The sequence below is a fragment of the Rousettus aegyptiacus genome, unplaced genomic scaffold, assembly GCF_014176215.1.
Source record: "Rousettus aegyptiacus isolate mRouAeg1 unplaced genomic scaffold, mRouAeg1.p scaffold_m13_p_5, whole genome shotgun sequence".
In the NCBI taxonomy this organism is placed as follows: domain Eukaryota; kingdom Metazoa; phylum Chordata; class Mammalia; order Chiroptera; family Pteropodidae; genus Rousettus; species Rousettus aegyptiacus.
Genome location: NW_023416308.1, coordinates 30,266,667 through 30,287,504, shown reverse-complemented (window position 1 = coordinate 30,287,504; position 20,838 = coordinate 30,266,667). Strand labels below are relative to the sequence as shown.

General features: G+C 37.9%; 1 protein-coding gene across 2 annotated transcripts in view; it reads right to left on the bottom strand.

Annotated features, from left to right (window-relative positions):
• Window positions 1-20,838, bottom strand: part of NCAPD3 (non-SMC condensin II complex subunit D3) — a 54,642-nt gene that overhangs the window by 8,387 nt on the left and 25,417 nt on the right. For both annotated transcript variants that reach the window (XM_016156504.2, XM_016156503.2), the window contains 12 exons: window positions 17,415-17,606; window positions 17,026-17,123; window positions 16,819-16,934; window positions 13,762-13,869; window positions 11,532-11,646; window positions 11,331-11,438; window positions 10,278-10,516; window positions 9,284-9,363; window positions 3,539-3,676; window positions 3,140-3,273; window positions 2,693-2,892; window positions 707-817 (listed from right to left, as the gene is read on the bottom strand). In XM_016156504.2, coding sequence (XP_016011990.2) covers window positions 707-817; window positions 2,693-2,892; window positions 3,140-3,273; window positions 3,539-3,676; window positions 9,284-9,363; window positions 10,278-10,516; window positions 11,331-11,438; window positions 11,532-11,646; window positions 13,762-13,869; window positions 16,819-16,934; window positions 17,026-17,123; window positions 17,415-17,606 — 1,639 coding nt within the window. The remainder of the gene's footprint in view (window positions 1-706; window positions 818-2,692; window positions 2,893-3,139; window positions 3,274-3,538; window positions 3,677-9,283; window positions 9,364-10,277; window positions 10,517-11,330; window positions 11,439-11,531; window positions 11,647-13,761; window positions 13,870-16,818; window positions 16,935-17,025; window positions 17,124-17,414; window positions 17,607-20,838) is intronic.

Below are 20,838 nucleotides of genomic sequence, written 5' to 3'. Positions count from 1 at the left end.
ATTTTGTGGTAGCTCTTTTTTGGAAAAAAATTCTAAGCATTTCTTTTTTTTTTTTTTTTTTTTTTTTGCTGCATTTATTTCTGATGAAAAGATTACACCAGAAAGGTCTGTCTGGGGCCTCTTTTATGTCTGCACTGCAAGTACACATACACTGGCTGCTTTGACTGAGACATCTAATGGCCTAGGACCCTGTCACTGATGGCAGGCCAGCCTCTGATCAGTATTCCCCAAGGCATACTGCCATAGGGAGAGCTGTTATGTCCTGACTTGTAAATCAGAGATAGTGTTAAAGGTAAATATACCCTAGTTAAACATGACGGCCAATTTTCACTTTATCCCTCACCACAATGAACTGAGATGATGCCTCTGCTCTTGACCCCAGCTGAGAAAGGTTTCAAAATTGAATCTAATTGGCATCAAGGACACACATGCTCAGCATAATGAGTCAGCTCTTCATAAACTCAACTGCACGTGAAAAGCAAGGACCAGCTTCTGTGGAACTTATGGTCAACCTCTCTGTCTTCTCAGCAGTCAAAGGCCTGTCTAGCCGGTCTAGTTCTAAAAAATTGTAATCATGGTTTTGAGGCATTTTGAGTTCTAGTTATTCACTGACTAACCGCACCATCATAACTGCCAGGATCCTGAGTAATGAACCAGGGACTGGTGGGGCAACACCAATCACCAAATACAAACAAACAGGTTTTACCCTGAGATAGTTCATGAGTTCCCGCAAAGCTGGGATCTTATTCTTCTCTAGCACAGTCTTCAGGGAGATGATAATTGGAATAATGTTTTCTATGAAATTCCTCTTCTGAACCTGTGGTAAGACAAACAAAGGCATGTTTTCAGTGCACAAAGTTCTGAAAGACAGAGACTTTCCCTTCATCTAGTTCTTTTGTCTAGCTGGTTGGTATGTTACATAAGTTTATTTTTGATTATGGCACTGGGAATTGTGTAGGATGCATCACCTTTGTCCTGGAGATGTTATAAGCATTACCTCAAAACACTAGGAAAGCTCTGTAAAATAGGACACAGATAAATACTATTCTTATTTTCTAAATAAGAAAAAGGAATTAGAAATAAATTGAATAATCTGACAAAAAGCTCCAACCTCCACACAAACCCATCACAGACCCTGGGTTCCACATTCAGTCCCTCCATTCAACATCCTCTCTTTGGAATAAAAATGAGTTCAATTCTGGCAACCCAAAGACATTTTTTTATTCCTGTTGGTGAAATGACAATGGTCAGAAATGGCTAAGCATGGACATGATCAGTTTCGTATCTCTTTCTCTTTCTCTCTCTCTCTTCTCATTTAGGAAAATGTTATCAAACATTTTCTGTGTACCAGACAGAAAGCTAACCTCTGGTGATAAAGGAAGAAAACAATGAATTCTTGCCTTCAAGTTACCTCTAGACCAGACTAGCAGTCTTTGTTATGATGTATGGCACACTGTGACAAGTGGCAGGGTGTTAAGAAATTTATGGAGGAGGGATACCTAAGAAGGAAGGCATAAATAGGAGTGCAAATCAGGATGGCTTCTTTGAAAAGACGATACTTAGGTTGCACAGGAATTAGGTTGCAGAAAAGGGAGGCCGGGGTGGGAGTGGACACTGCAGATAGAAGTAGCAGCATGCGAAGGCACAGAGGCAGGAGAGACACCTCCCATCTGAGGGATATAATAGTAATCGGGAATGGAGAGTTCGGAGCAGGGAGCAGGGAGCAGGCAGAGAAAGATAGGATAGGGGCAGCACAGTACTCAAAAGAGTTTTGTGTGCCTTGAAGGAGAATCAGGATTTTATTCAGAAGATGAGAAGCTATCAATCTATTTATTAAAGGTATCACTAGAGGTATGACTTATATATGATGAAATGTGTCCATGTTAAGTCAGTAGTTGAATGACTCGACAAAAGTATATACTGAGTAAGCAAAACCACAATCTAGATCATCACCCACAATCCAGCACTCCAAAAGTTCCCTGCTGCTCCTCTGCAGTCAATCTACTTTTCATCTGTTTTAAGCAGGAGAATAAAATTATCAAATTTGTACTTAAGAAAGATTGCTCTGGCAGCAAGGTGGTGCACAGCCTGGAATAGAAAGAAACCAGAGACAGAAAAGGTGCTGAGGATACTGCCAGAAATGGCACAGGCTTACGTAACCGCAGAACAAGTAAAAACATGAGAGATAGATCTGTAAGATAAGTCAGACAAGTGGAATGTGATCAGTCTATTTTTTGGGGTTCAAAAGCCTTCAGGGCTCAGATGGGAAATGCAAATTAGCAGTCCAGGCTAGGGATAAAAGCCTGGGGTCTGCCTCCTAAAGTCATTCAAATCCCAATTTCCACACTCACTGACTGAAAAAAATGTGTGCCTAGCATGCCAGACTCTGGATTGGGGTAGCACAGCGGCCCCCTCTCCACAATAGAAGACTGGGCAAAGGGAGCGACAAATAGGAGAAAGAGATGGATGAGTAATTCAATTTTGACAGAGGAAGTTTGAGACCACTATGGCGCATCCAGTCAGGCAAGTAGAACGGGTTCGGGCTCACGGGAAAAGCTGGAGCTAGAAGCAGATGGAGAATAATCACCATCTGGGTGAGTTAAGGCCACTACTAAGAATGAAACTGGGATCACGGCTACACCACGGGTATTTAGGGGTGTGACCAGGCCTACTTAGAGAACTACACACTCACCTGTGAGATGAGCTTTTTCTGAGCTTCCTGCATGACCACATTTGCCAGGGCCATGTCATCTTCTTCCATAAGGAGGTCCTTATCTGGTTTTGATCTCATTGCCAAAAGCTTGATTTCCTTTGAGCTGAGGACCTCAAAGGTATCTGAGAGTAACTCACTGGCTTCCATATCCAGGGGCAGGACGCCATCGGCAAAGCACGCTGAGAGAGAGCACAAAAGATCGGCTTCTGAGAAACAGTCTGGTCCCAGAGGGGAGGTGTACCTAATAGAGCTAGGGGGGCCCGTGTAGGCAGCGAGGGGTCTGCATGGGTACAGCTGATGTGTGAGAAGGACAAAAAGGAGCCTCCTGTAGGACCAGGGTCCCATTTGCTCCGGATCTGCCAGACCATTAGCAACACAGCATTTCATTATTAAGTACACATTTTACACCAAACAGAACAGGCCTACCCAAAATACTAAGGCAGATTTTGGAAGTGATATTGAATCGCTGTTCATCTGTGAAGTGCTCTAGAAGAAATTTGTAGATCTTCATTCGTTTCTCCTTGTTTGTCTTTCCCTTGAGTGAAAACAGCCGCTTCTCTCTATGGTGAAACAGGGCAATTTTACCACATCACGTGGGAGAGGGTGGACTGTAATTTTAATAGCATCTCATGGCATCCTAAAAAGCAGTCTACCAGTGCTCATGATAGGCATTTCCCTTAGAAATGAATTTTCCTGCCTGGTCCTGCTAAGAGAAGTTAACAACCCCACAAGGAACACATGGGCTGAGGTCTGTGCCTAACCATGTACACAGAGCAGCTAACCACCGCCCGCTGCTCACCCAGCTCTCCCAGGAGCCTCACTGACCTCTCTGATTGGGGGAACTTGTTATACTTCTCATGCTTCTCGTAGTTATTGAAGTGGAAAATACACTCAATGAAGTGCTGGAAGAACATGACAGGATTCCTCTTCAGTAACAGGTGAGCCAGGCAAAACTCCCCGAAACTGCAAAAGAAGGAGACCCTTTGGCAATCTGCACACAGCCTCTAAAATTATACCAAGAACTCTGCAATGCAGTGGGGAACCGTGAATCAGGGTAAGGGATACTAAATCTATCCCAATAAACAGCTTCATTCATAGGAAAAGCAAGATAAGAATTTAGCTTTTTTTGTCTATCCTTGCTCAACAGCCTCTTTTGGGAAGCCAAGGTCAGTGTAAAGGCTTTCTCTGCCAGGTTTCCTTTCAAAATTTTAATAAGATGTCTTTACTCAGCTACACCTCTAATGGGGGAAAACAATCAACAGATCCCAAACCACTTCTTCAAGCAGAGGCCCCTTGTCCTTCAGGCTGATGCAATGACAACCACCAGCTGAAAATAAATGCTTGGTCTTCCCCACAACTTGAAGCTTGTTGCCCACAGTAATGAACAAAAAACAATTTTAGTAACTGGAGCTTTTTTCAAGAGTTGGGATTAATTACCAGAACTTCAGAGTTTGAGTTAGCAGGGCAAGTACCCTCCACAGACAGCAACTGACTCCCACCAAGCTCTCAACTCCTCAGCCAGCCTTGGGCACATTCCTTCCTCTTGTGCCCCAAACTTGGAAGAGGTGTCTGGCATGCATATACCATGCTACACAGTGGGACACAGATGTCACTAGCACGGCACTAATCTGACGGGTAAAATCTAATGGCTTCTTCAGCCAAATGAACATGGACAAACTGTTCAACTTCAGGCTTCCCGACCACTTCTGTTTCATCATGACAGTTATGTGAGAGAATGCTAAGGCACTGGTTTTTGGTCAGGGGTCAACCTAAGGTGGTGCAGGGCTGGCTTTGATCCATTCACATTATTCACACCAATGCTTTCATTTCATTTTGGAGCTAAATGCAATTTCCACCTACACAGGAACACTAGTCAACACCCACCTGGAGTGGGACAAGAACAAGCCAAACATTTTATTCTTGGCTTTGGAATGCATTAGGACTTGCAGGAGGTGTACCTGCCCCTACTGTTTCTCCTTAGGCTAATATTCAAATTAGTGTGTATTCACAGCACACACATCAATTAAAGGTCAGAAGGTAGTTCGGAAATCGTAATGTTGAAATAAGCCTAGATAAAAATTCTGCAGCAAATAATGACGCTGACTATTAATCAAGAAAATAAAGGGACAGCCTGACATAATTAGGAAAACAAAACAAATAAACTATTTAATAAAGGAATTCCCTCAGGAGAAATTCATGCAAGGGCAGCTAGAAGCACTCGTTTGTTCTGAGAGTTGTCAGTATATTCTGGACAAACTGTTTTTTAGTAACCCCAGTTAGAAAGGTAAAGAAGGTCACAGCATCAGATGAAGTTCTTTTTACATAAGGTTACTTTGATAAACCATCTGTGACAAAGAATAAAGAAAACCACTGAGTAAACAAAACACATCCCCAAAAGAAACAACAAGACTTTACCTTCTGTGGTATTTATTACAGTTAACCTACCAGAGCACAGCAGTTTTCATAGCTACCTGAGATTTCTCCACAGCTATGAAGCTGTTCATATGAAAATGTAAAATCAGATAGAATCCAATAATTCTTCTGCAAGAAGAGGGGCCACTTTGAACTTGGACTTGAAGTCAAATGCTCATTTACTCAGAGTTTGGATCAAGAATACACACAGGTAGAAGTAACTAACAGGTTATTTCACATGCTCAGGACTGAAAGTAGAGTCAAAGAGCTTTTTGCATAATGAGAAGCCAGACATCATAGTCCATGCCAACCTTGCTGCTGCCTTTCCTGGAACTTACGAGGCCAAGTTGCAGCTTTTATTAGATAAAGGCTCACAGATCCCACTAGCTTGATAAATGGGGGAAGAAGGGCCTATTGTGTTTGTCAGCTGAAAAGTTAAAATAAGTTAACATTCTAAGTAACGCCTTCTGGAGCATTCCTTTAGAGTAACAGAAAGCAGAACTTTTCAGATACTGGGAATAGAAAACTTCGACAGTTCTAAAGAAATCTTACTAAGAATTCAGCATCCTTTCCCACCACTCCTTATCCCTCAGGACAATTTATAAAAGTCAGATATAATCACACTACCAATTCAGAGATACTGTCTAGAGAGTTTACACAGTATTAATTGCATTATACAGAAATTAAAAGGAAGACCAGCTAAATCTGAGTAATAATAATCTTGTAGAACGAAATTATTACTGTCTTACTAAGAACCTAAATCCAGGTTTCAAATGGCACAATGAAGCCAATTCCATTTTCAGATTCAGTAGGAAACATAAAATCCTGACTTCTTTCAGATGTCATCCCAAGCCAAAGTAGATAACTGCTCAATAAATGCCACTGTTAATGAACGCATATACCTAACCTGGTCTATCTCAGATTAGGACTGAAGGCTCAGACCCATTTACACCAGAATTCTATTTGAAACTTGAGGCAAGTTATTTCCTATATCCATGTTCTCCTTGGCGGCCACCCAAATTCAGGCCCCTCTTGTTTTCTGGCCTTCTTCACCTCTATCACGTCCCTCTATTGTTCTGGGCTCCTTTCCTCCCCATCTCACTTCCCTTGTCTCCTTCCCCTGTCTGGAATGCACTCTATATTCCAGGTTCCATGACGAGTCAAGCTTCTACCTGCTCTACACTTCTTCATAAATGAGAGCTGGCTTTCCTCCAAGGGCACATTTCCTTTAAAGTGCTCTCAGGGGGAGGCTGCTTTTCTCTTAAGTCCCATAGCCAGGGCATGAGGACCACGTTTTCTCCCTTATATTTTCTGTTTACTAAATGTTCATTGAGTGTCTACTTGGTTTCAATCTCTTTCAGGTGCTTGGAATATAGGAGTAAGCAATATCTCTGCCCTTCAGGAAGCTTGTATGCTAGTGGGTAGACAGATGTACATACAATATAAAATGTGTTGCCAAAAGCGCTTTGAAGAAAAAGATGGTGGGGAGACTACAGGGGAAGTGGGAAGAGAGGACTGGCTACAGGTTAAGAAAATCACGACTTCTCTATCTGGTTCACAAGATAACACTTAGCCTTTTCTCTGGAAGCTCCTGCTATCTGTTTATTTTGCCCCCAACATCTTGGTATCTGCTTCCTAATCTTCTCCATTCAAATCCTAGCATTGCTGTTATGGTTTGAATGTTTGTGGTCCCCACACCCAAACTCTTATGTTGAAAACCCAACCAAGGGAAGGGAGGCTTTGGGAGGTGACTAGGTCATGAGGACCAAGAGCCCTGGTGAGTTCGATTAGTGCTTTATAAAAGAAGCCCCAGAGAGATCTCTCAATGCCTTCTGCCATATGAAGATACAACGAGAAGTCTGCTATCCGGAAGAAGGCCTTCACGAGGATCCAGTCATGCTGGCACCCTGAGCTCAAACTCCCAGACTTCAAACTGTGAGAAATAAATTTCTTGTTTTAAGTCAAGAAGGCTATGGTATTCTGTTACATCTGCCCAAACGGACAAAGAATCTCTCAGAGCATCTTCAATACCCATATAGAGGAGCTCATTTCACCCCTAACTTTGTGTTTCCTTGACTTCATCGACTCGAGTGACTCTCACGTTATATAGTGTGTCATCACTCTGTAGGCATATCCTGGACCATGTCTCTACCTCTGGAACACCCCACTTCTGATGTCAAACAATCCACTTCGTGGCCACACTCACCTAACCTTTTGGACTCCTTCATCCGTATTCCACTTGTTCTACAACTTCACTAGGCCCTCTAGATCCTCAACTACTTCCTTTTCTCCAAACCAAGGAATCGCTGTCTTTACTTCCCTTTCTATCTCAATGGTCTATTATTTTAGTTGCTCTCTTGCTTCGAACCTCTCTTGCCCCTGTCTCCTTACAGTCCTGCAGCATTTGCCCAGTTAAAGGGAAAACAATCTACTAGTTATCTAATATCCTGTGACTACTGTACTACAAGGCCACCCCCTAGTGGGCAGATGGGAAATATGTCATACAATTTTATAGCCCTAAAATTTTGGGTTTATCCCATATGACCAATTAAAAATGTCATGAAGAGTCTGCTCTTGCCAAAATTTTCCAGAAATTCACTTGGACTAAAAATAAATTCATCAGGCTCTGCTATTACAGTCTCTTTGGAAGATCTGTATTAGCAGATACATGTGGAAAAAATAATGTGTTTAAAGTAAGCAGACAGGCCTGAGTATAGGCCTAAAAGTAAAAGCCTCATTTTGATGAGTTAACAAAGCTGAAAATCATGGTCCATATCTGAACCATGGTTTAAACAAATCCAAATGTAGAGATAAAAATGGAAAGATTTAAGGGGGAAGTATTAAAATGCTATAAGAGGCACTGATAACCTTTCCACAGTGTAAATATCTCTCTCTTCCTTATTTTCTTTCCAATTAATGCTCTGATCACCTGCACAACAGTTTCTGTGTACATTTTACATACTAATCAATGCTCTTTTTTAATATACATGTATAGGAGCTGACACGAGTGGGGAAAATGCAAAAGTGCAAGTTAAATAACCAGTCTTACCTCCCAGGCTCATCATCTGAAAGCCTTCCAAGCACTTCTAATCGTGCCTGCTCCTGGGCTACACATCATATAAAGAGCCATGAGAGTCAGTCTTACGGCAGTAGAGTAAAGGTAAGAGGGCGCTATCTTGGTCCCTTTCCCAATTATATAAACAAAGAAAAAGAAAAAGTAATAGCCTTAGCTTTTTGCTTCTGACTCCAGACAGTATTAATTAGAATGTTAACCTCTACTAGTTTATTATGTAAAATGTTCCTCCTTGGAAAATTATACCCAAAGGAAACTGAACAGAAATTCTTCCATGGAACTCAGAGTAAATCACTGGTGACCATATTTAGAACCAGAGGAGCCCATTATTATAAACTATTTATAGTTAATGAACTCTATAAAGACCTTTTCCCAACTGTGGTAGCTTTTGCCATGGCTTTCAATATTCTATTTCCCAATTACAGGTTTGCTTTAAAAAGAATTATTCATACAACATAATCTAAGTTGGCAGATTCTGTGAGATCATTTTCAACCCCTTGAAAATAAATCTTTAAAAAAATTACAAATGACAGGAATTAAGAAGTGGCAAAGCAATTCCCTTCCCTTCTAATTCTTAAGAAACTGCCATTTCTAAGGAGCCTTGTAATCTGTATACTCTATTTCATACTATGAGATTCTGTCTTAATTCCTAGACTTTCTTACAATTTCTGCACTTAAAAGAAAGCCTAAACTCCATCAGAATTAACATTTTATTGGCCTAGAAATCAACATAGTTAAGTCAACAGTTAATGGCTACTATTCTATAGTTTACTGCGACAAAGGCGTATGCTGCTCTTCATTAAGAATTCGTAAAGAATGAACAATATTAGCAAATGTGATCAATGCTGAGATTATTTAATGGTCAATCTGAATGAGCTTATTTATTTTTTTAACTTGTATGCAAAATAAAGCTTTGTTATACAGTTTAGTATTTTTTAAATCTGCTAATTATCTGGCAACTACCAAAAGCTCACTGAATCTTAAATAACTCAACTCTAACCCAATTTTAATGAAAAAGAGATCTAGTGTAAACCAGAAATTAGGTATATCATTCAGCTGCCTGACATCAGAGGGAAAAGATTCACCTGGCGATATCTGGGTGCGAATCTATCAGTGTGCTGACAAATCGAAAGAACAGAGAGCCTTTCCATTTCACGAACTCTTCCTGTACAAAGAGAAACAACAGGGTTAAGGAGGGCTTTTAATATATAAACCTAAAGTGTCATATAACCAACTGTTAACTTTCTTTTAACATCACAACCGTCAGCCACTCAAGTCTGTGGCAAATTAGTACATTTCGTTAGCACGCAATTCCCAACCATCTTGAAAGAACAAACCAGTTGTTAGTCACAAAGAGAAGTGAAGGCATATGTGGGCAGAACAGCATCAGACCGTCTACTGTATTAGGAAATGACTCATAGCATATGGCTTTAAAGGAAGAGTGTCACTGGTTCCTTCGTTAGGAACCTAATGTACGAAAAAATGAGTATATAGGACATCCTGGAATAGATGTACATCTTAGTTAAATGCCCTCTTTTCAAAGATCAAATATTATCCTCCTCTCATTATAGGCTAAACATACGCTCTCACTGTGAATAAAAGTATCTAATGCTCTGTGGAGCTTCACAGCTCACTAAGTAAACCTGCTCACACACTAAACTGTCACATGGACTCTCAAAGCACTTCTGTGAGACAGCCAGGGAAACTACTATGATCCTTATTTTACAAATGAGAAAGTTATGTCTGAGAAGGACTGACCTGTTCAAAGGTAAGGAGATTGACAGAATTGAACAAAACCACACCTACTGGTCTACTGAGTGTGCTTTCTCTACTTGGCCTTTATTTGCAAAATGAAACTTTACACTGCTTGACAGGATATCTAAACAAACATCCGAAATAGATATCAGTAAGTAACAATCTGTTTAAAAGGCTACACAGAACATTAGTAGAGTGATTCTTTTAAACCAGAGCTTAGGCTAACTATTTTTGGATTCTACTACAAAGTATCACACTTCCTAGGCTACTCAAATATTTCCTTAAATCAGAAGCAATATTGGAAGGGAAAAATGACATACAAACCTGCAAGAGATTGGTAAGCAAGATGAGCGTTTGCTTTCGGATGAATGGATCTGAATCCTTCAGACACATGGAGATATTGGGAATGTACTTATCCACCATGACAGTGTACCGGATACAAAGATCACACATAACAATGACAACATTGTTGCGAACAGCCACATCATCGCACACCTCAAGCTCTCGCACAAGGGCTGGAATGCTCTTCTTTGCGAGATCCTCATGCTGTAAGCACAGCTTACCTGTCACAGAAGAGATTAGGATGTCTTGCCTCTGTTCTATTCTACATTTTCTCTATAGAGATCTTGCCATGGATTTTATGTAATCAAAGTTAAGACACCATGTCAACAATCACAAAAAAATCAAAGGTAGACAAACCCATATTAAATATTAGAAAATTCAAAATAGCTTAAGGAAAAATATCTCCTCCCACCCTCCAGGATTTTATGAGATATATACTATGAGATGTTCCTTCACTGTAGTAAAAAACTATTATTACAAAAAACAGAACTTTATTCAACATAAAATACACAATCACACTAAAGAAAAAAATCAAATTACAATACAAAGGTCAGTGTCTTCGAGATTAACACTACTTTGAGTTCATTAAGAAATATGCTTAATAGCTCATCTAATAAACCATCTCCTTTTATAAACTGAACAGTAAATTTATTTTTTCATTCCCAGAACTCAGTGTAGTGCCTGGCATACAGTTCTTGATGAATAGACTTCATGGTGCTACACTATGAGCAATCACAGGAACAGGTATAATGATACAAAATTAACATAAATAGCAAAAGCTCTCTACAGGAAGTGTCTAGAGTCTGATCATCTTGGGCAACTGTTAACCCAAAGCTTCTCATCAGCACTCTGGTGCATTTGCAGTGCTAGGTGCTCCAATTAGAACTGTCTCCAAAGCTCACAAGAGCTATAGTAAATAAATATAGGTGCAGCAGTATACAATTCATTACTAAGGCTGGCTTATTTAAGACAAAAAGCTACATACAGAACTAGATTGCATAAGCAGTGTTCTCCCCACATATTATTCTTACCTACCCAAAGTAATGATGGCATGTGCTCTAATCACAGAAGGTATGACAGAGCCTCTGACCTGGTGGAAAGGGTGAGAGGCTGGAGCTTCGCTACTACCTTGAGAGGATGTTACTACAGAGAAAAAAAAATAGGTTATTTACAGTATTTCAGGGGCTAACCCAGCCTTAAGATAGCATGTAAAGAGGATAATTTTAAGTGTCTTACAATGATCTACATCAGCAGAAGAAGCTAGAATGGATTGAATCAGAAGAAAGGCTCGCTTCTCCACTTTGGCTGGACAGAGTTGGGCTATATCGCCTAAGGTGAAAATGTACTTCACCTGCAAAGAAAATTGGTTTTGCAGTAAAAATAAGGCAAAAGAAAAACGAACTGTAGCTACTTTAAGGACATGTCAATGAAGTACCTTTTTTGTTCCCCCAACTGAAAAAAACTATATATTTTTTCATAACAATACACAGCCATTATAAAAATTCAGTCACTATTTAATAAAATTCATACAAACTTAAGATGACTGGATGATTTTATCACCTACATCTAGATAATTTTTGCAAGTAAAAGGGGATACTATTAATAGTTATGCTGTGATATCAGGAGTAAAATCATGATTATAGTGGATAAAAGGGGATATAGAATTATCTACTTTTACCTACCACCTGAAGGTACTATTGTTTTTGTGTATAACTTTCTTTTCAAAGTATTTATAGTTATATGACTTTATGTTTGCTTTTCTTATACACCTATCAATCACATTATTTTGAAGTTTGCAATTATTACAATATTAGGTATTCGATATATACAATAAATATAGTTAATGGCTACATAAGGATGTTAAAAACTATGGGTGTCATCATGACTTATTGCACCATTCCACTATTAAACACTTATGTTGTGTCTAATCCTTTGTTGCTGTTTGCATTAGCACTGATGAACCCCTTGATACCTTCAGATAAGTTCTACTTGCCTAGAAGTGACATCCAGGGTCAAAGGGCATATAAACTGTTGTATATTTTAAAACATGTTTCCAAATTGTCCTCTAGATTAATTTACCATTCAGACTCCCACCAAAAACTTGCAAGTACTGCTTTCTTACAGCTAACCCTACTGTGTTTATCAAGGCCAAAAAGCTTAACGGTTAGGAAATACTGTTTTGTTCTTTAATCCCAAAAATGCAGGGGTGATGCTAAATAGTAAAATGTTAAATAAAGGCTTATTTATAGTAAGAAGGGTAAAAATATGTATGTATGTTTTAAAAATTCTAAAGATACTATATCTGTTAGTGGTTTAAAAAAATATTTAAATTCTACTTAAAGAGTGAAGTAAACAATTAGGGTAAAACTTCTCCATATATATTTTGACTGAAGAGTAGATGTGGGTGACATATTTAATAGTGAAAAAAAATCTTAGGGGGAAATATTATTGGTCATAACAAATATAGTTTGGGCAGTGACTGCCCAGGCAAATTAGAAGAGCAAGACCCTCTAGTAACCATTCTATACATCTTGACCTTCTGACCTAAAACGTCCGGATTCTGATTAATGATATTTTTTTATTACTGAACCACATGCATATTAACAGCTTGGGCACAAATGGTCCTCCCTTCTAACAAATCTCAACATGGTTCTCCATCACTAGGACAAGTGCCAGGTGGTAAAGAAGGAACTGAACAAGGAGAGGTACTCTGCTAATTTTCAAATACATAAGGGAAATGGACAATTGTGGTTAAATAATGGCCTGTGTACTCAAAGGCATCAAAAACAGCTTATTATTTTCTTTATTTAACAGTGTCAGATGTTGGAATCAGAATTACCACAACATATTTTGTTGACGGCCAGCCGCTGGAATCAAAACCTGGGCTCCACATTTATTAGCTCACTAGAATCTCTGGCGCTGACACAATTTCTAAAGCAAGGATGCCATGTCAGACAACCTTGCTGCTCCAAAGCCATTTGTGTTTTCAATTTTCAAATATCTCATTTTATTCTAGATAGGACTTTAGAACTGCTCAGCACTATTTCTTAGTTCTATAGTCTGATATTCAAATAGCTCAGCAGACACATTATAATTTTAAAAATCTAAAACAATCAGAAGAACAAAGAGTACACTTGCTTTATTTTCTCACCTTATTATTTCTAAATCTAACTCTACCAAGCCCACAACACAGATTGTTTCCCCTGTCGGATCAGGTATCTCATAGGATCTAGCTGGAGGAAGGGTATACCATCAAGTTTTCTCCCCCAGATAATAAGTATGTGAGAAAAAAACGAATAGATCATCAATTAAAAAAAAAAAATTCTTCTAAGGAAAGAATAAACTCTAGGCTAGGAAAATCCTTTTTTTGCTAAAAGTATTAGAAATGCACATTACAAAGATATCTTTTTTTAAAAAACCCAACTGATGTAAAGGAAGAGAAAAGAATAGTTAAGTAGTTACTTACCAACAGGGCTTCATCCATTTTCCCAGCTCCATCTTCCTTCAGAACGATGTTGGAGAGGCAGTGCACACAGGTGGAGAGGACATCCCCACACACTTGTTTCAGTAATTCCTATGGCAAGTCAAAAATCCTCTCTGAAGGATCCCATACATCTATCAGACTACTCAGGAAACAATTTTCTTAAGAAACTCTATGATCATCAAATGTATAAATCATAAACCATGAAAAACCCAATCATCATGGTTTGTATCTTTGCTCTTTAAGCAATCTGGCAATTGGCTAAGTGAAATTTACAGATATATATATTTGTAAGATTATATATATGCACACACACACAAACGCAAATATGTGTGTGTGTGTGTGTGTGTGCATATATATAATCTTTCTTTCTACATTTTCCCTACAAGAGAAAGGGCATATATATTTGGAAAGACCTAGTGTCCTAATTTACAAGAAATCTATAATAGCAGAGCTCCTCCAATAATAAAAACATTGCCACTCTTCTGACATATGTTGATGGTGAATAAACTACTGCAATAAATTGTATATTTTAAAAATAGAATAAAAAAGAACAGTTGTTATTCTTCTGAAATTTATTAATTAGAGACAGTTTTCGGTGTCTCTTACTAGTTAAAATAACCTCAAGGGTTACCACCTCTAGCCCACAATATCTAACTACATTTATATGACAAGTAAGGGAGCTTGGTCACGTTCTACAACTCTTTGACTTCAATTTCTCTAGAAGGCCATCCCAAAATACCCAGGATGACCTGGGTTATAATGCTGTCCAAGAGAGCTTTTGAAATCCAAATCCTCTATCCTGATGAGAACACAAAGACTAACTGGTCTGAGACCTCAAGCCTCAGAACTTAGCTGGGTAATAAGACTAATAATTTCTGGATTCACAGAATCTGGGAGAGAATGGTCAAGGCCACGCAGGAACCAACACCAAGATGTCTGGCTTCTCCGTGAATACCTCCAATGACCAGAGCGATATGTTCTCAGGCAAGACCCTCATTTTAGGCAGACCTCAGTACGGTTTTCCTTCAGTTGGCCAAAATTTATCTCCTCAAAATCCCACCCAATGGTCCACACTGGTTCTCTCTGATAACAAATAAACCCAATTCTTCTTTCTTTTGTAAGTCCTTCATATATCTGAATTTAGCTAGGCAGCCTATCCCACATAATTCTTCCTCTCTCCAGCTAAACAGCCCAGAAACTTTAGCTGCTCTTTACACAACCTGCTTGTAATCCCTTCTAATTGCTTTCCTATGAATGTATTCAGTTTTATCAACATTTCTTGAATTATAGGACATGTCAACTTAGATTTAACCAGTATGAAGAGCAGGAACTCATCACCCTTTATTCTAGACACTATTTCTATTAATATAGTCCAAGATCTCACAGATTTTTTTCAATAATAGCCACAAACACTATTAACTCATATGAAGCTTACAGATAGCAAAAATGCCCAGCCCTCAGTCTTTTCATATATATCACTGTTGAGCTATATCCTGATCACCTATAATTTGTTTTTCTAAGTAAAATATGGAACATTCACTACGAAGAAAAGAAAAAGAGATGTTATGGGAAAACAAACATGTCATATGGATTTAAAACAGCCTAAGAAGATTCTGGAAAATCTCAGAGCCTTAGTCCACCATCTACCACCAAGAGAGGTGGTCCTGGCAGAGCTAAACCTTGGTGCTTTTTCTAACATAGTAATAAGTTCTACCTCTCGTCTATTTCTCAATTTCTAAATTTGAAGACAACTCTTCCTCACAGACTTTAACAATGATATAACTCACTGTTACTATGACTGTGGGCCATTAGCAAGCAATGACTTATGACCCAGACTGCCCATAGCACAGACCATTCTCCTTCCAGCCAAGGCTGGTAAACAAAACACTGGGAAGGGATTCAGTGCCCTTAGTTCTAGGCATAGCTCTGCCATTAATAAATAAGCTGTGTGCCACTGAAACTTGCAGGATCACAGTTTCATAATATGCCATATCAATTTTTCCCCATTTTTTCCTACGTCATTCTTTCCTCATTATCAATTTTTTGTTTTGTTTTGTCTTTACCTGTTTTCTGCTATTCAAATATATTCCCTACGTAGGAAATGTTCCTTATTTTTAAGGTTTTCATATACTTCCTTGGATCCAAAGATGAACGTTTAGAAAAATCAAATAAAGCAAGTATCCCTTTCACTAAAAAGTGCCGAAAAGTATACACCAGAAAAGCCAGATGTTGTTTACATGAAAAGAGCTGGGTGTTTTTAGTTAAGCAAATTTCAACCTGTTTTAAATCCTAAGCAAAAAAAAAAAACGTTATATTATTACATCTGTTACTACAAATAGAAAATGCCATTTATCAAAGAAGGACTTTCTTTATGGAACTTATACAAGTCAAGGAAGCACAGGAAGGTAGCTTAGCTCAGATGAAGCAATAATTCTTTTTATTCTGGAAAACTTAAATATATTCTGGCAATTATTTAAATTAATTTTTGACTTCTGGAATCATTAACACCCAGTCCTAGAATTTTTTCGTCATGATTAGCACTGTCTAGGAGTATATTTCGTGTTAAAAATAGAACATATAGTAATAAAATAATTTATTAGAGATACTGATATGGATTCCTTTTAGGGAGTCAAAGTAACTCTCTATCTCACATAAAATATTGGTTTGGAATTAGGTAGAAAATCATCTATTAAGCATTCCTGAAATGGGAGTGTGCACTCCCATTTGAAGGAGGAGGCTATACAAAGTTATTACAAGCACCTAGGCTACAGCTAATTAAGAGATAACCTTGCAGAGTTCTCATGGTACATAGAACGAGGGTGATGACTTTATAAGAGAACTGTATGTCTTCAGCAAGAAAGATCTTTTCAGGGAATGTCAACTGCTTGTTACATTTTTCCCTTTTTTTGTATTAATAGCTTTTGAGGACTACCCATCCTTAAAGGTTCGCCATAGAGAAAACTCGTCAAACGTCAGAACAGAGTAATATGTCTACTAAGCAAAAATAAATGCAAACATCCAGGAGAATTTGTAGCATACCTGTTCCTCTACGGGTGTCTCTGCAGATGCTCTACAGAGTCTTTGCAAAGTATCAACAGCTGAGCTGATCAACTCTAGAGACCACTGGAATCCATTCAGCTTACATTTGACAACATCTAAAAAAGAAGTCAAACCTTTGATGTTTAACTGCTTAAATATATAAAGTGAGAGGCAATGCCTTTTCAAGATTCTCCAGTAGACACTCACCAGTCACCTTGTCTCGGGTGCTCTTAGGAAGATGCTTTGCAATATGCCCAATAACACACAGAATATGTCCTAAGGTGTCTGAATTGGGATTCTGTTGACTAAAGGCAGAGAAAATATCAATATAGAACCAAAGTAAACATTGCTACCAACAAAATACTCTTCTTCTGGATAGCATGTTTTGGGAGTCAAGCTGTAGGAGCATCGAGGCACTTAAAGTACTTAGACAAAGAGTAAACTGAAAGCTTAAAAGTGATTCTTTTCACGTTTGTTTTTAAATCTGGATTAAAGGGAAGATCTCTGTATAAGAATAGCTATAAAATAGCACACTTTCTTAAGACATGAGCTTTATTTCCAAAAATCTTTAGTAGCTAAATTATAAGAATGCAAACCTGCTGATTTTCTCCCAGGACTCTATTACTTTGGTGTAGTCCAGCTTGGGTGACGAGCAAGCAATCTTGGAGAGCAGCATCCAGGCTGGTGCAGAATGTTCCGTGCCAGTGTGGGATATCATATTGTTTATAAAAGTAGATGAGAATTTATCTTTCTTGGACCAGATATGAAAAGCCTTATTTAAATAGCGGCTGGGAAAAAAAAGATGAGAAAGCAGAATTTTAACTATAAATATACAAAACTGTTGAGATCAGCCCCTTCAGTAAAAGGGTATCAACGTCTGCTGTTCCAGGATTCCTCTGGTACATTTAACCTCCATGCAGAGGTTCCTAGCTGGCACATTTGATACCAAACTAGGTATCTTTTATTATACAGAACAAGGACTTTTTTTTTTTTTCTGCTGTCAAACTATTTTTAAAGCGAAGAATAAAATTTAATAATTCATTTGAGAATCTTTTCATCCTTATCATCTCCAAAAGTTTTATACAACCATATGGGTTATGTTATGTATAACAAATGCAACCAGAGTTTATGGGGTTTTAGTGACAAAAAAATGTAGACACTATCCTTTTCTCAATGGAAGGATTGGAAAGAAATGATAGCCTAGCATTTAAATAAAGTGATACTAAATGAGCTAAAATTTGCTATGACCTGCCAATGCCACTCTAAAATACATACTTCAAACCTTTTTTAAAATAAAACAAAAAATGCTTCTGATATTTTAATCTAAAGTTTAGGCTATGTCATTGTTTTTAAATCATTTTTTATTTTCCTTCTTCCCATAGCACTGAATGATATCATATGACTAATGAGACAAATACAAAATTATATATTTAAGTGAAGAGAGAAAAATACTCCTTTCCCCAATTAATTTTTCTTAAGACTGGTAGGAAAACACACACATACATACACGCACATATATACACACACACATATACTTTACACACGGATTAACAAGACTTTCTCATTAAACGAAAACAAAAAAAAAAATTCTCAAAGCAAGCATAAAGCAACCATAAAAAATAAACATATTTAACTACAATAAGCATGTGCATATAAATGTATGGTTTTAATAAATTAGTTATTGATTAAAAACCTAACCATATACATCTAGAGTTTTACTGCAGATAGCTCACAACATACCTTTTATCTGATGACTGTCCAAAAACAAGATACATGCAATCAACAAATATTTTAAAGTTTATTAATAAGAATCACACAAAATATTAAATGATGTTTACTATAGAAAGCCAACAGAATGGGAAAAAAAAAATCCTCTGAACTTCGGTTTTGAAATTTTATATTTGACTTTTCTCTGACAACTCATACTCCTTTACATCAGTTGGCAGCTCCCGAAAGCCTCCTCCCAACTAGACCCTCAATTAGCCCTGTAGTTGATCACAAGCCATTCCTTAACAAGTAAGAATGTAATCCGACAAACACTAACCTGGTTCTCTTGAAAAGCACCCTTGAAAGCACCGTTGACCTCTATCCTAATTCAGATTCTATGGACATTCTTCAGTCCCCATTTTACACAACCTCTACTAGACATTACTGACCACTAGTTTTGCCCTTAAACTTTGGTCTACCTACTTGATCCCTTTTCCTTTCACTAATTCCTTTTATTCTAATCACTTTAATTGCAGATTTTTGAAAAGCTCTATTCTTAGTCCTCTTCTCTTATCTACAACCTAGTGACCTTATTCACTATCAAGAGCTCTCCATACAGACCTGCAAGAAAGCATCATAAGCATACATTTATAACTGGACTTCCATCTTCAGCCCTCCCTCCATTTCCTAACTGGCTCTACCTCTTGATTTCTGTACCTCAGTCAATGGCAATCCCACTGACCAGTCATTTTAGTTTCAATTCTTGGAGTCTTCAGGCTTCTAAGTCTTTGCACTGCTGTTTCCTACCTGGAAACCCTCACTATCCTGGCTGCCTGGTTAAATACTATGGATTCCACCTCTGGAAATGATTTACTTCATGCCACCATCTCTAGGAAGCCATCCTAAGCTAAACACCCCCTCCCCCCCCACACACACACACCACAAAGTGCTACATGCCCTCCCTCTTTGCTTATATAATTCAAATTTTACTAAAATTGTAAATTTGTCTCTTTCCACTATACCGTGAGCAACTTGAGTAGAGAAGTGCAGATTTCCTTCAACTTTCAAACCAAATCTTCACCAACTCTACACTTCCCCAATGAAACAGCTCTGAATATCCCTTTCTCTCCACTTCATTTGCCTTCACCTTGATTCAGGCCCTCATTATCTTTCACTTAATTGAGAGGTAGCCTGTTTTCTCAAACTCTACTTCTGTCTCTTGGTCATCAACCACAAGTTCATTTACTATACTTCCTAAAATATAAAATCCTATATTACTCCTCTACTTTAAAATTCATCATGGCCTCCTCACCCCAGCTGCCCACTGTTTTCTATCTAAAGCCAAACTTCTTAGCATGTGATATTACAACTTTCCAGTATCTGGGCCCTGCTTACCTCTCCAGTTTCATTTTATGCACAGTCCAACAAATACTGTTACCCTAGTGATACTGAAATCCTGTGCCTCCTCCACTGTACGCATAACTTTATGCATGGCTTTGCACCGGCCGTTTCTTCCTTTTGCCCCCTTATTAACCTTCAAGATTCAACTCAAAGGTTGTCTATTCTGTGGAGTCTCTCTTCCAGAACGTTTGATAGTCTAGTTACTTTCAATTTATTAAATAACTTATCACAAGATTTTGTTTATAAATATTTACAAAACCCTATTGCACTAGGCCTTGCTGTTCTCAATAATCCCATTTTTTTTTCATTGATTACTTAGCTTAGTGGCACTCACACTTTTTCATGTAAGGGCTCTTTTAAATTCTTAAATATTACTGACCACCTGATGTTCTTTTGTTTATGTGGGTTATATCTATCAATATTTGCCATGCTAGAAATTAAAACTGAGAAATTTAAAAATGTTTCTCTATTAATTCATCTAAAAATAACAGTTTTTCATGTAAGGGCTCACACTTTTTCATGTAAGGGCTCTTTTAAATTCTTAAATATTACTGACCACCTGATGTTCTTTTGTTTATGTGGGTTATATCTATCAATATTTGCCATGCTAGAAATTAAAACTGAGAAATTTAAAAATGTTTCTCTATTAATTCATCTAAAAATAACAGTAAGTCAATTAAATGTTAACATAAATAATGCATTATTTTACAAAGAATAACTATCTCAAAACAAAATAACTTGGTCAGAAGAATGGTATTGTTTATACTTTTGTAAATCTCTTTAAGATCTGGCTTAAACAGAAGACAAGTAGATTCTCATTTCTGCCTCTGGCAGTACCTATCAAAAAAAAATATACTTGACAATACTGTTCCAAGATATAATACCCAACAGAAACACATGTACATATGTACC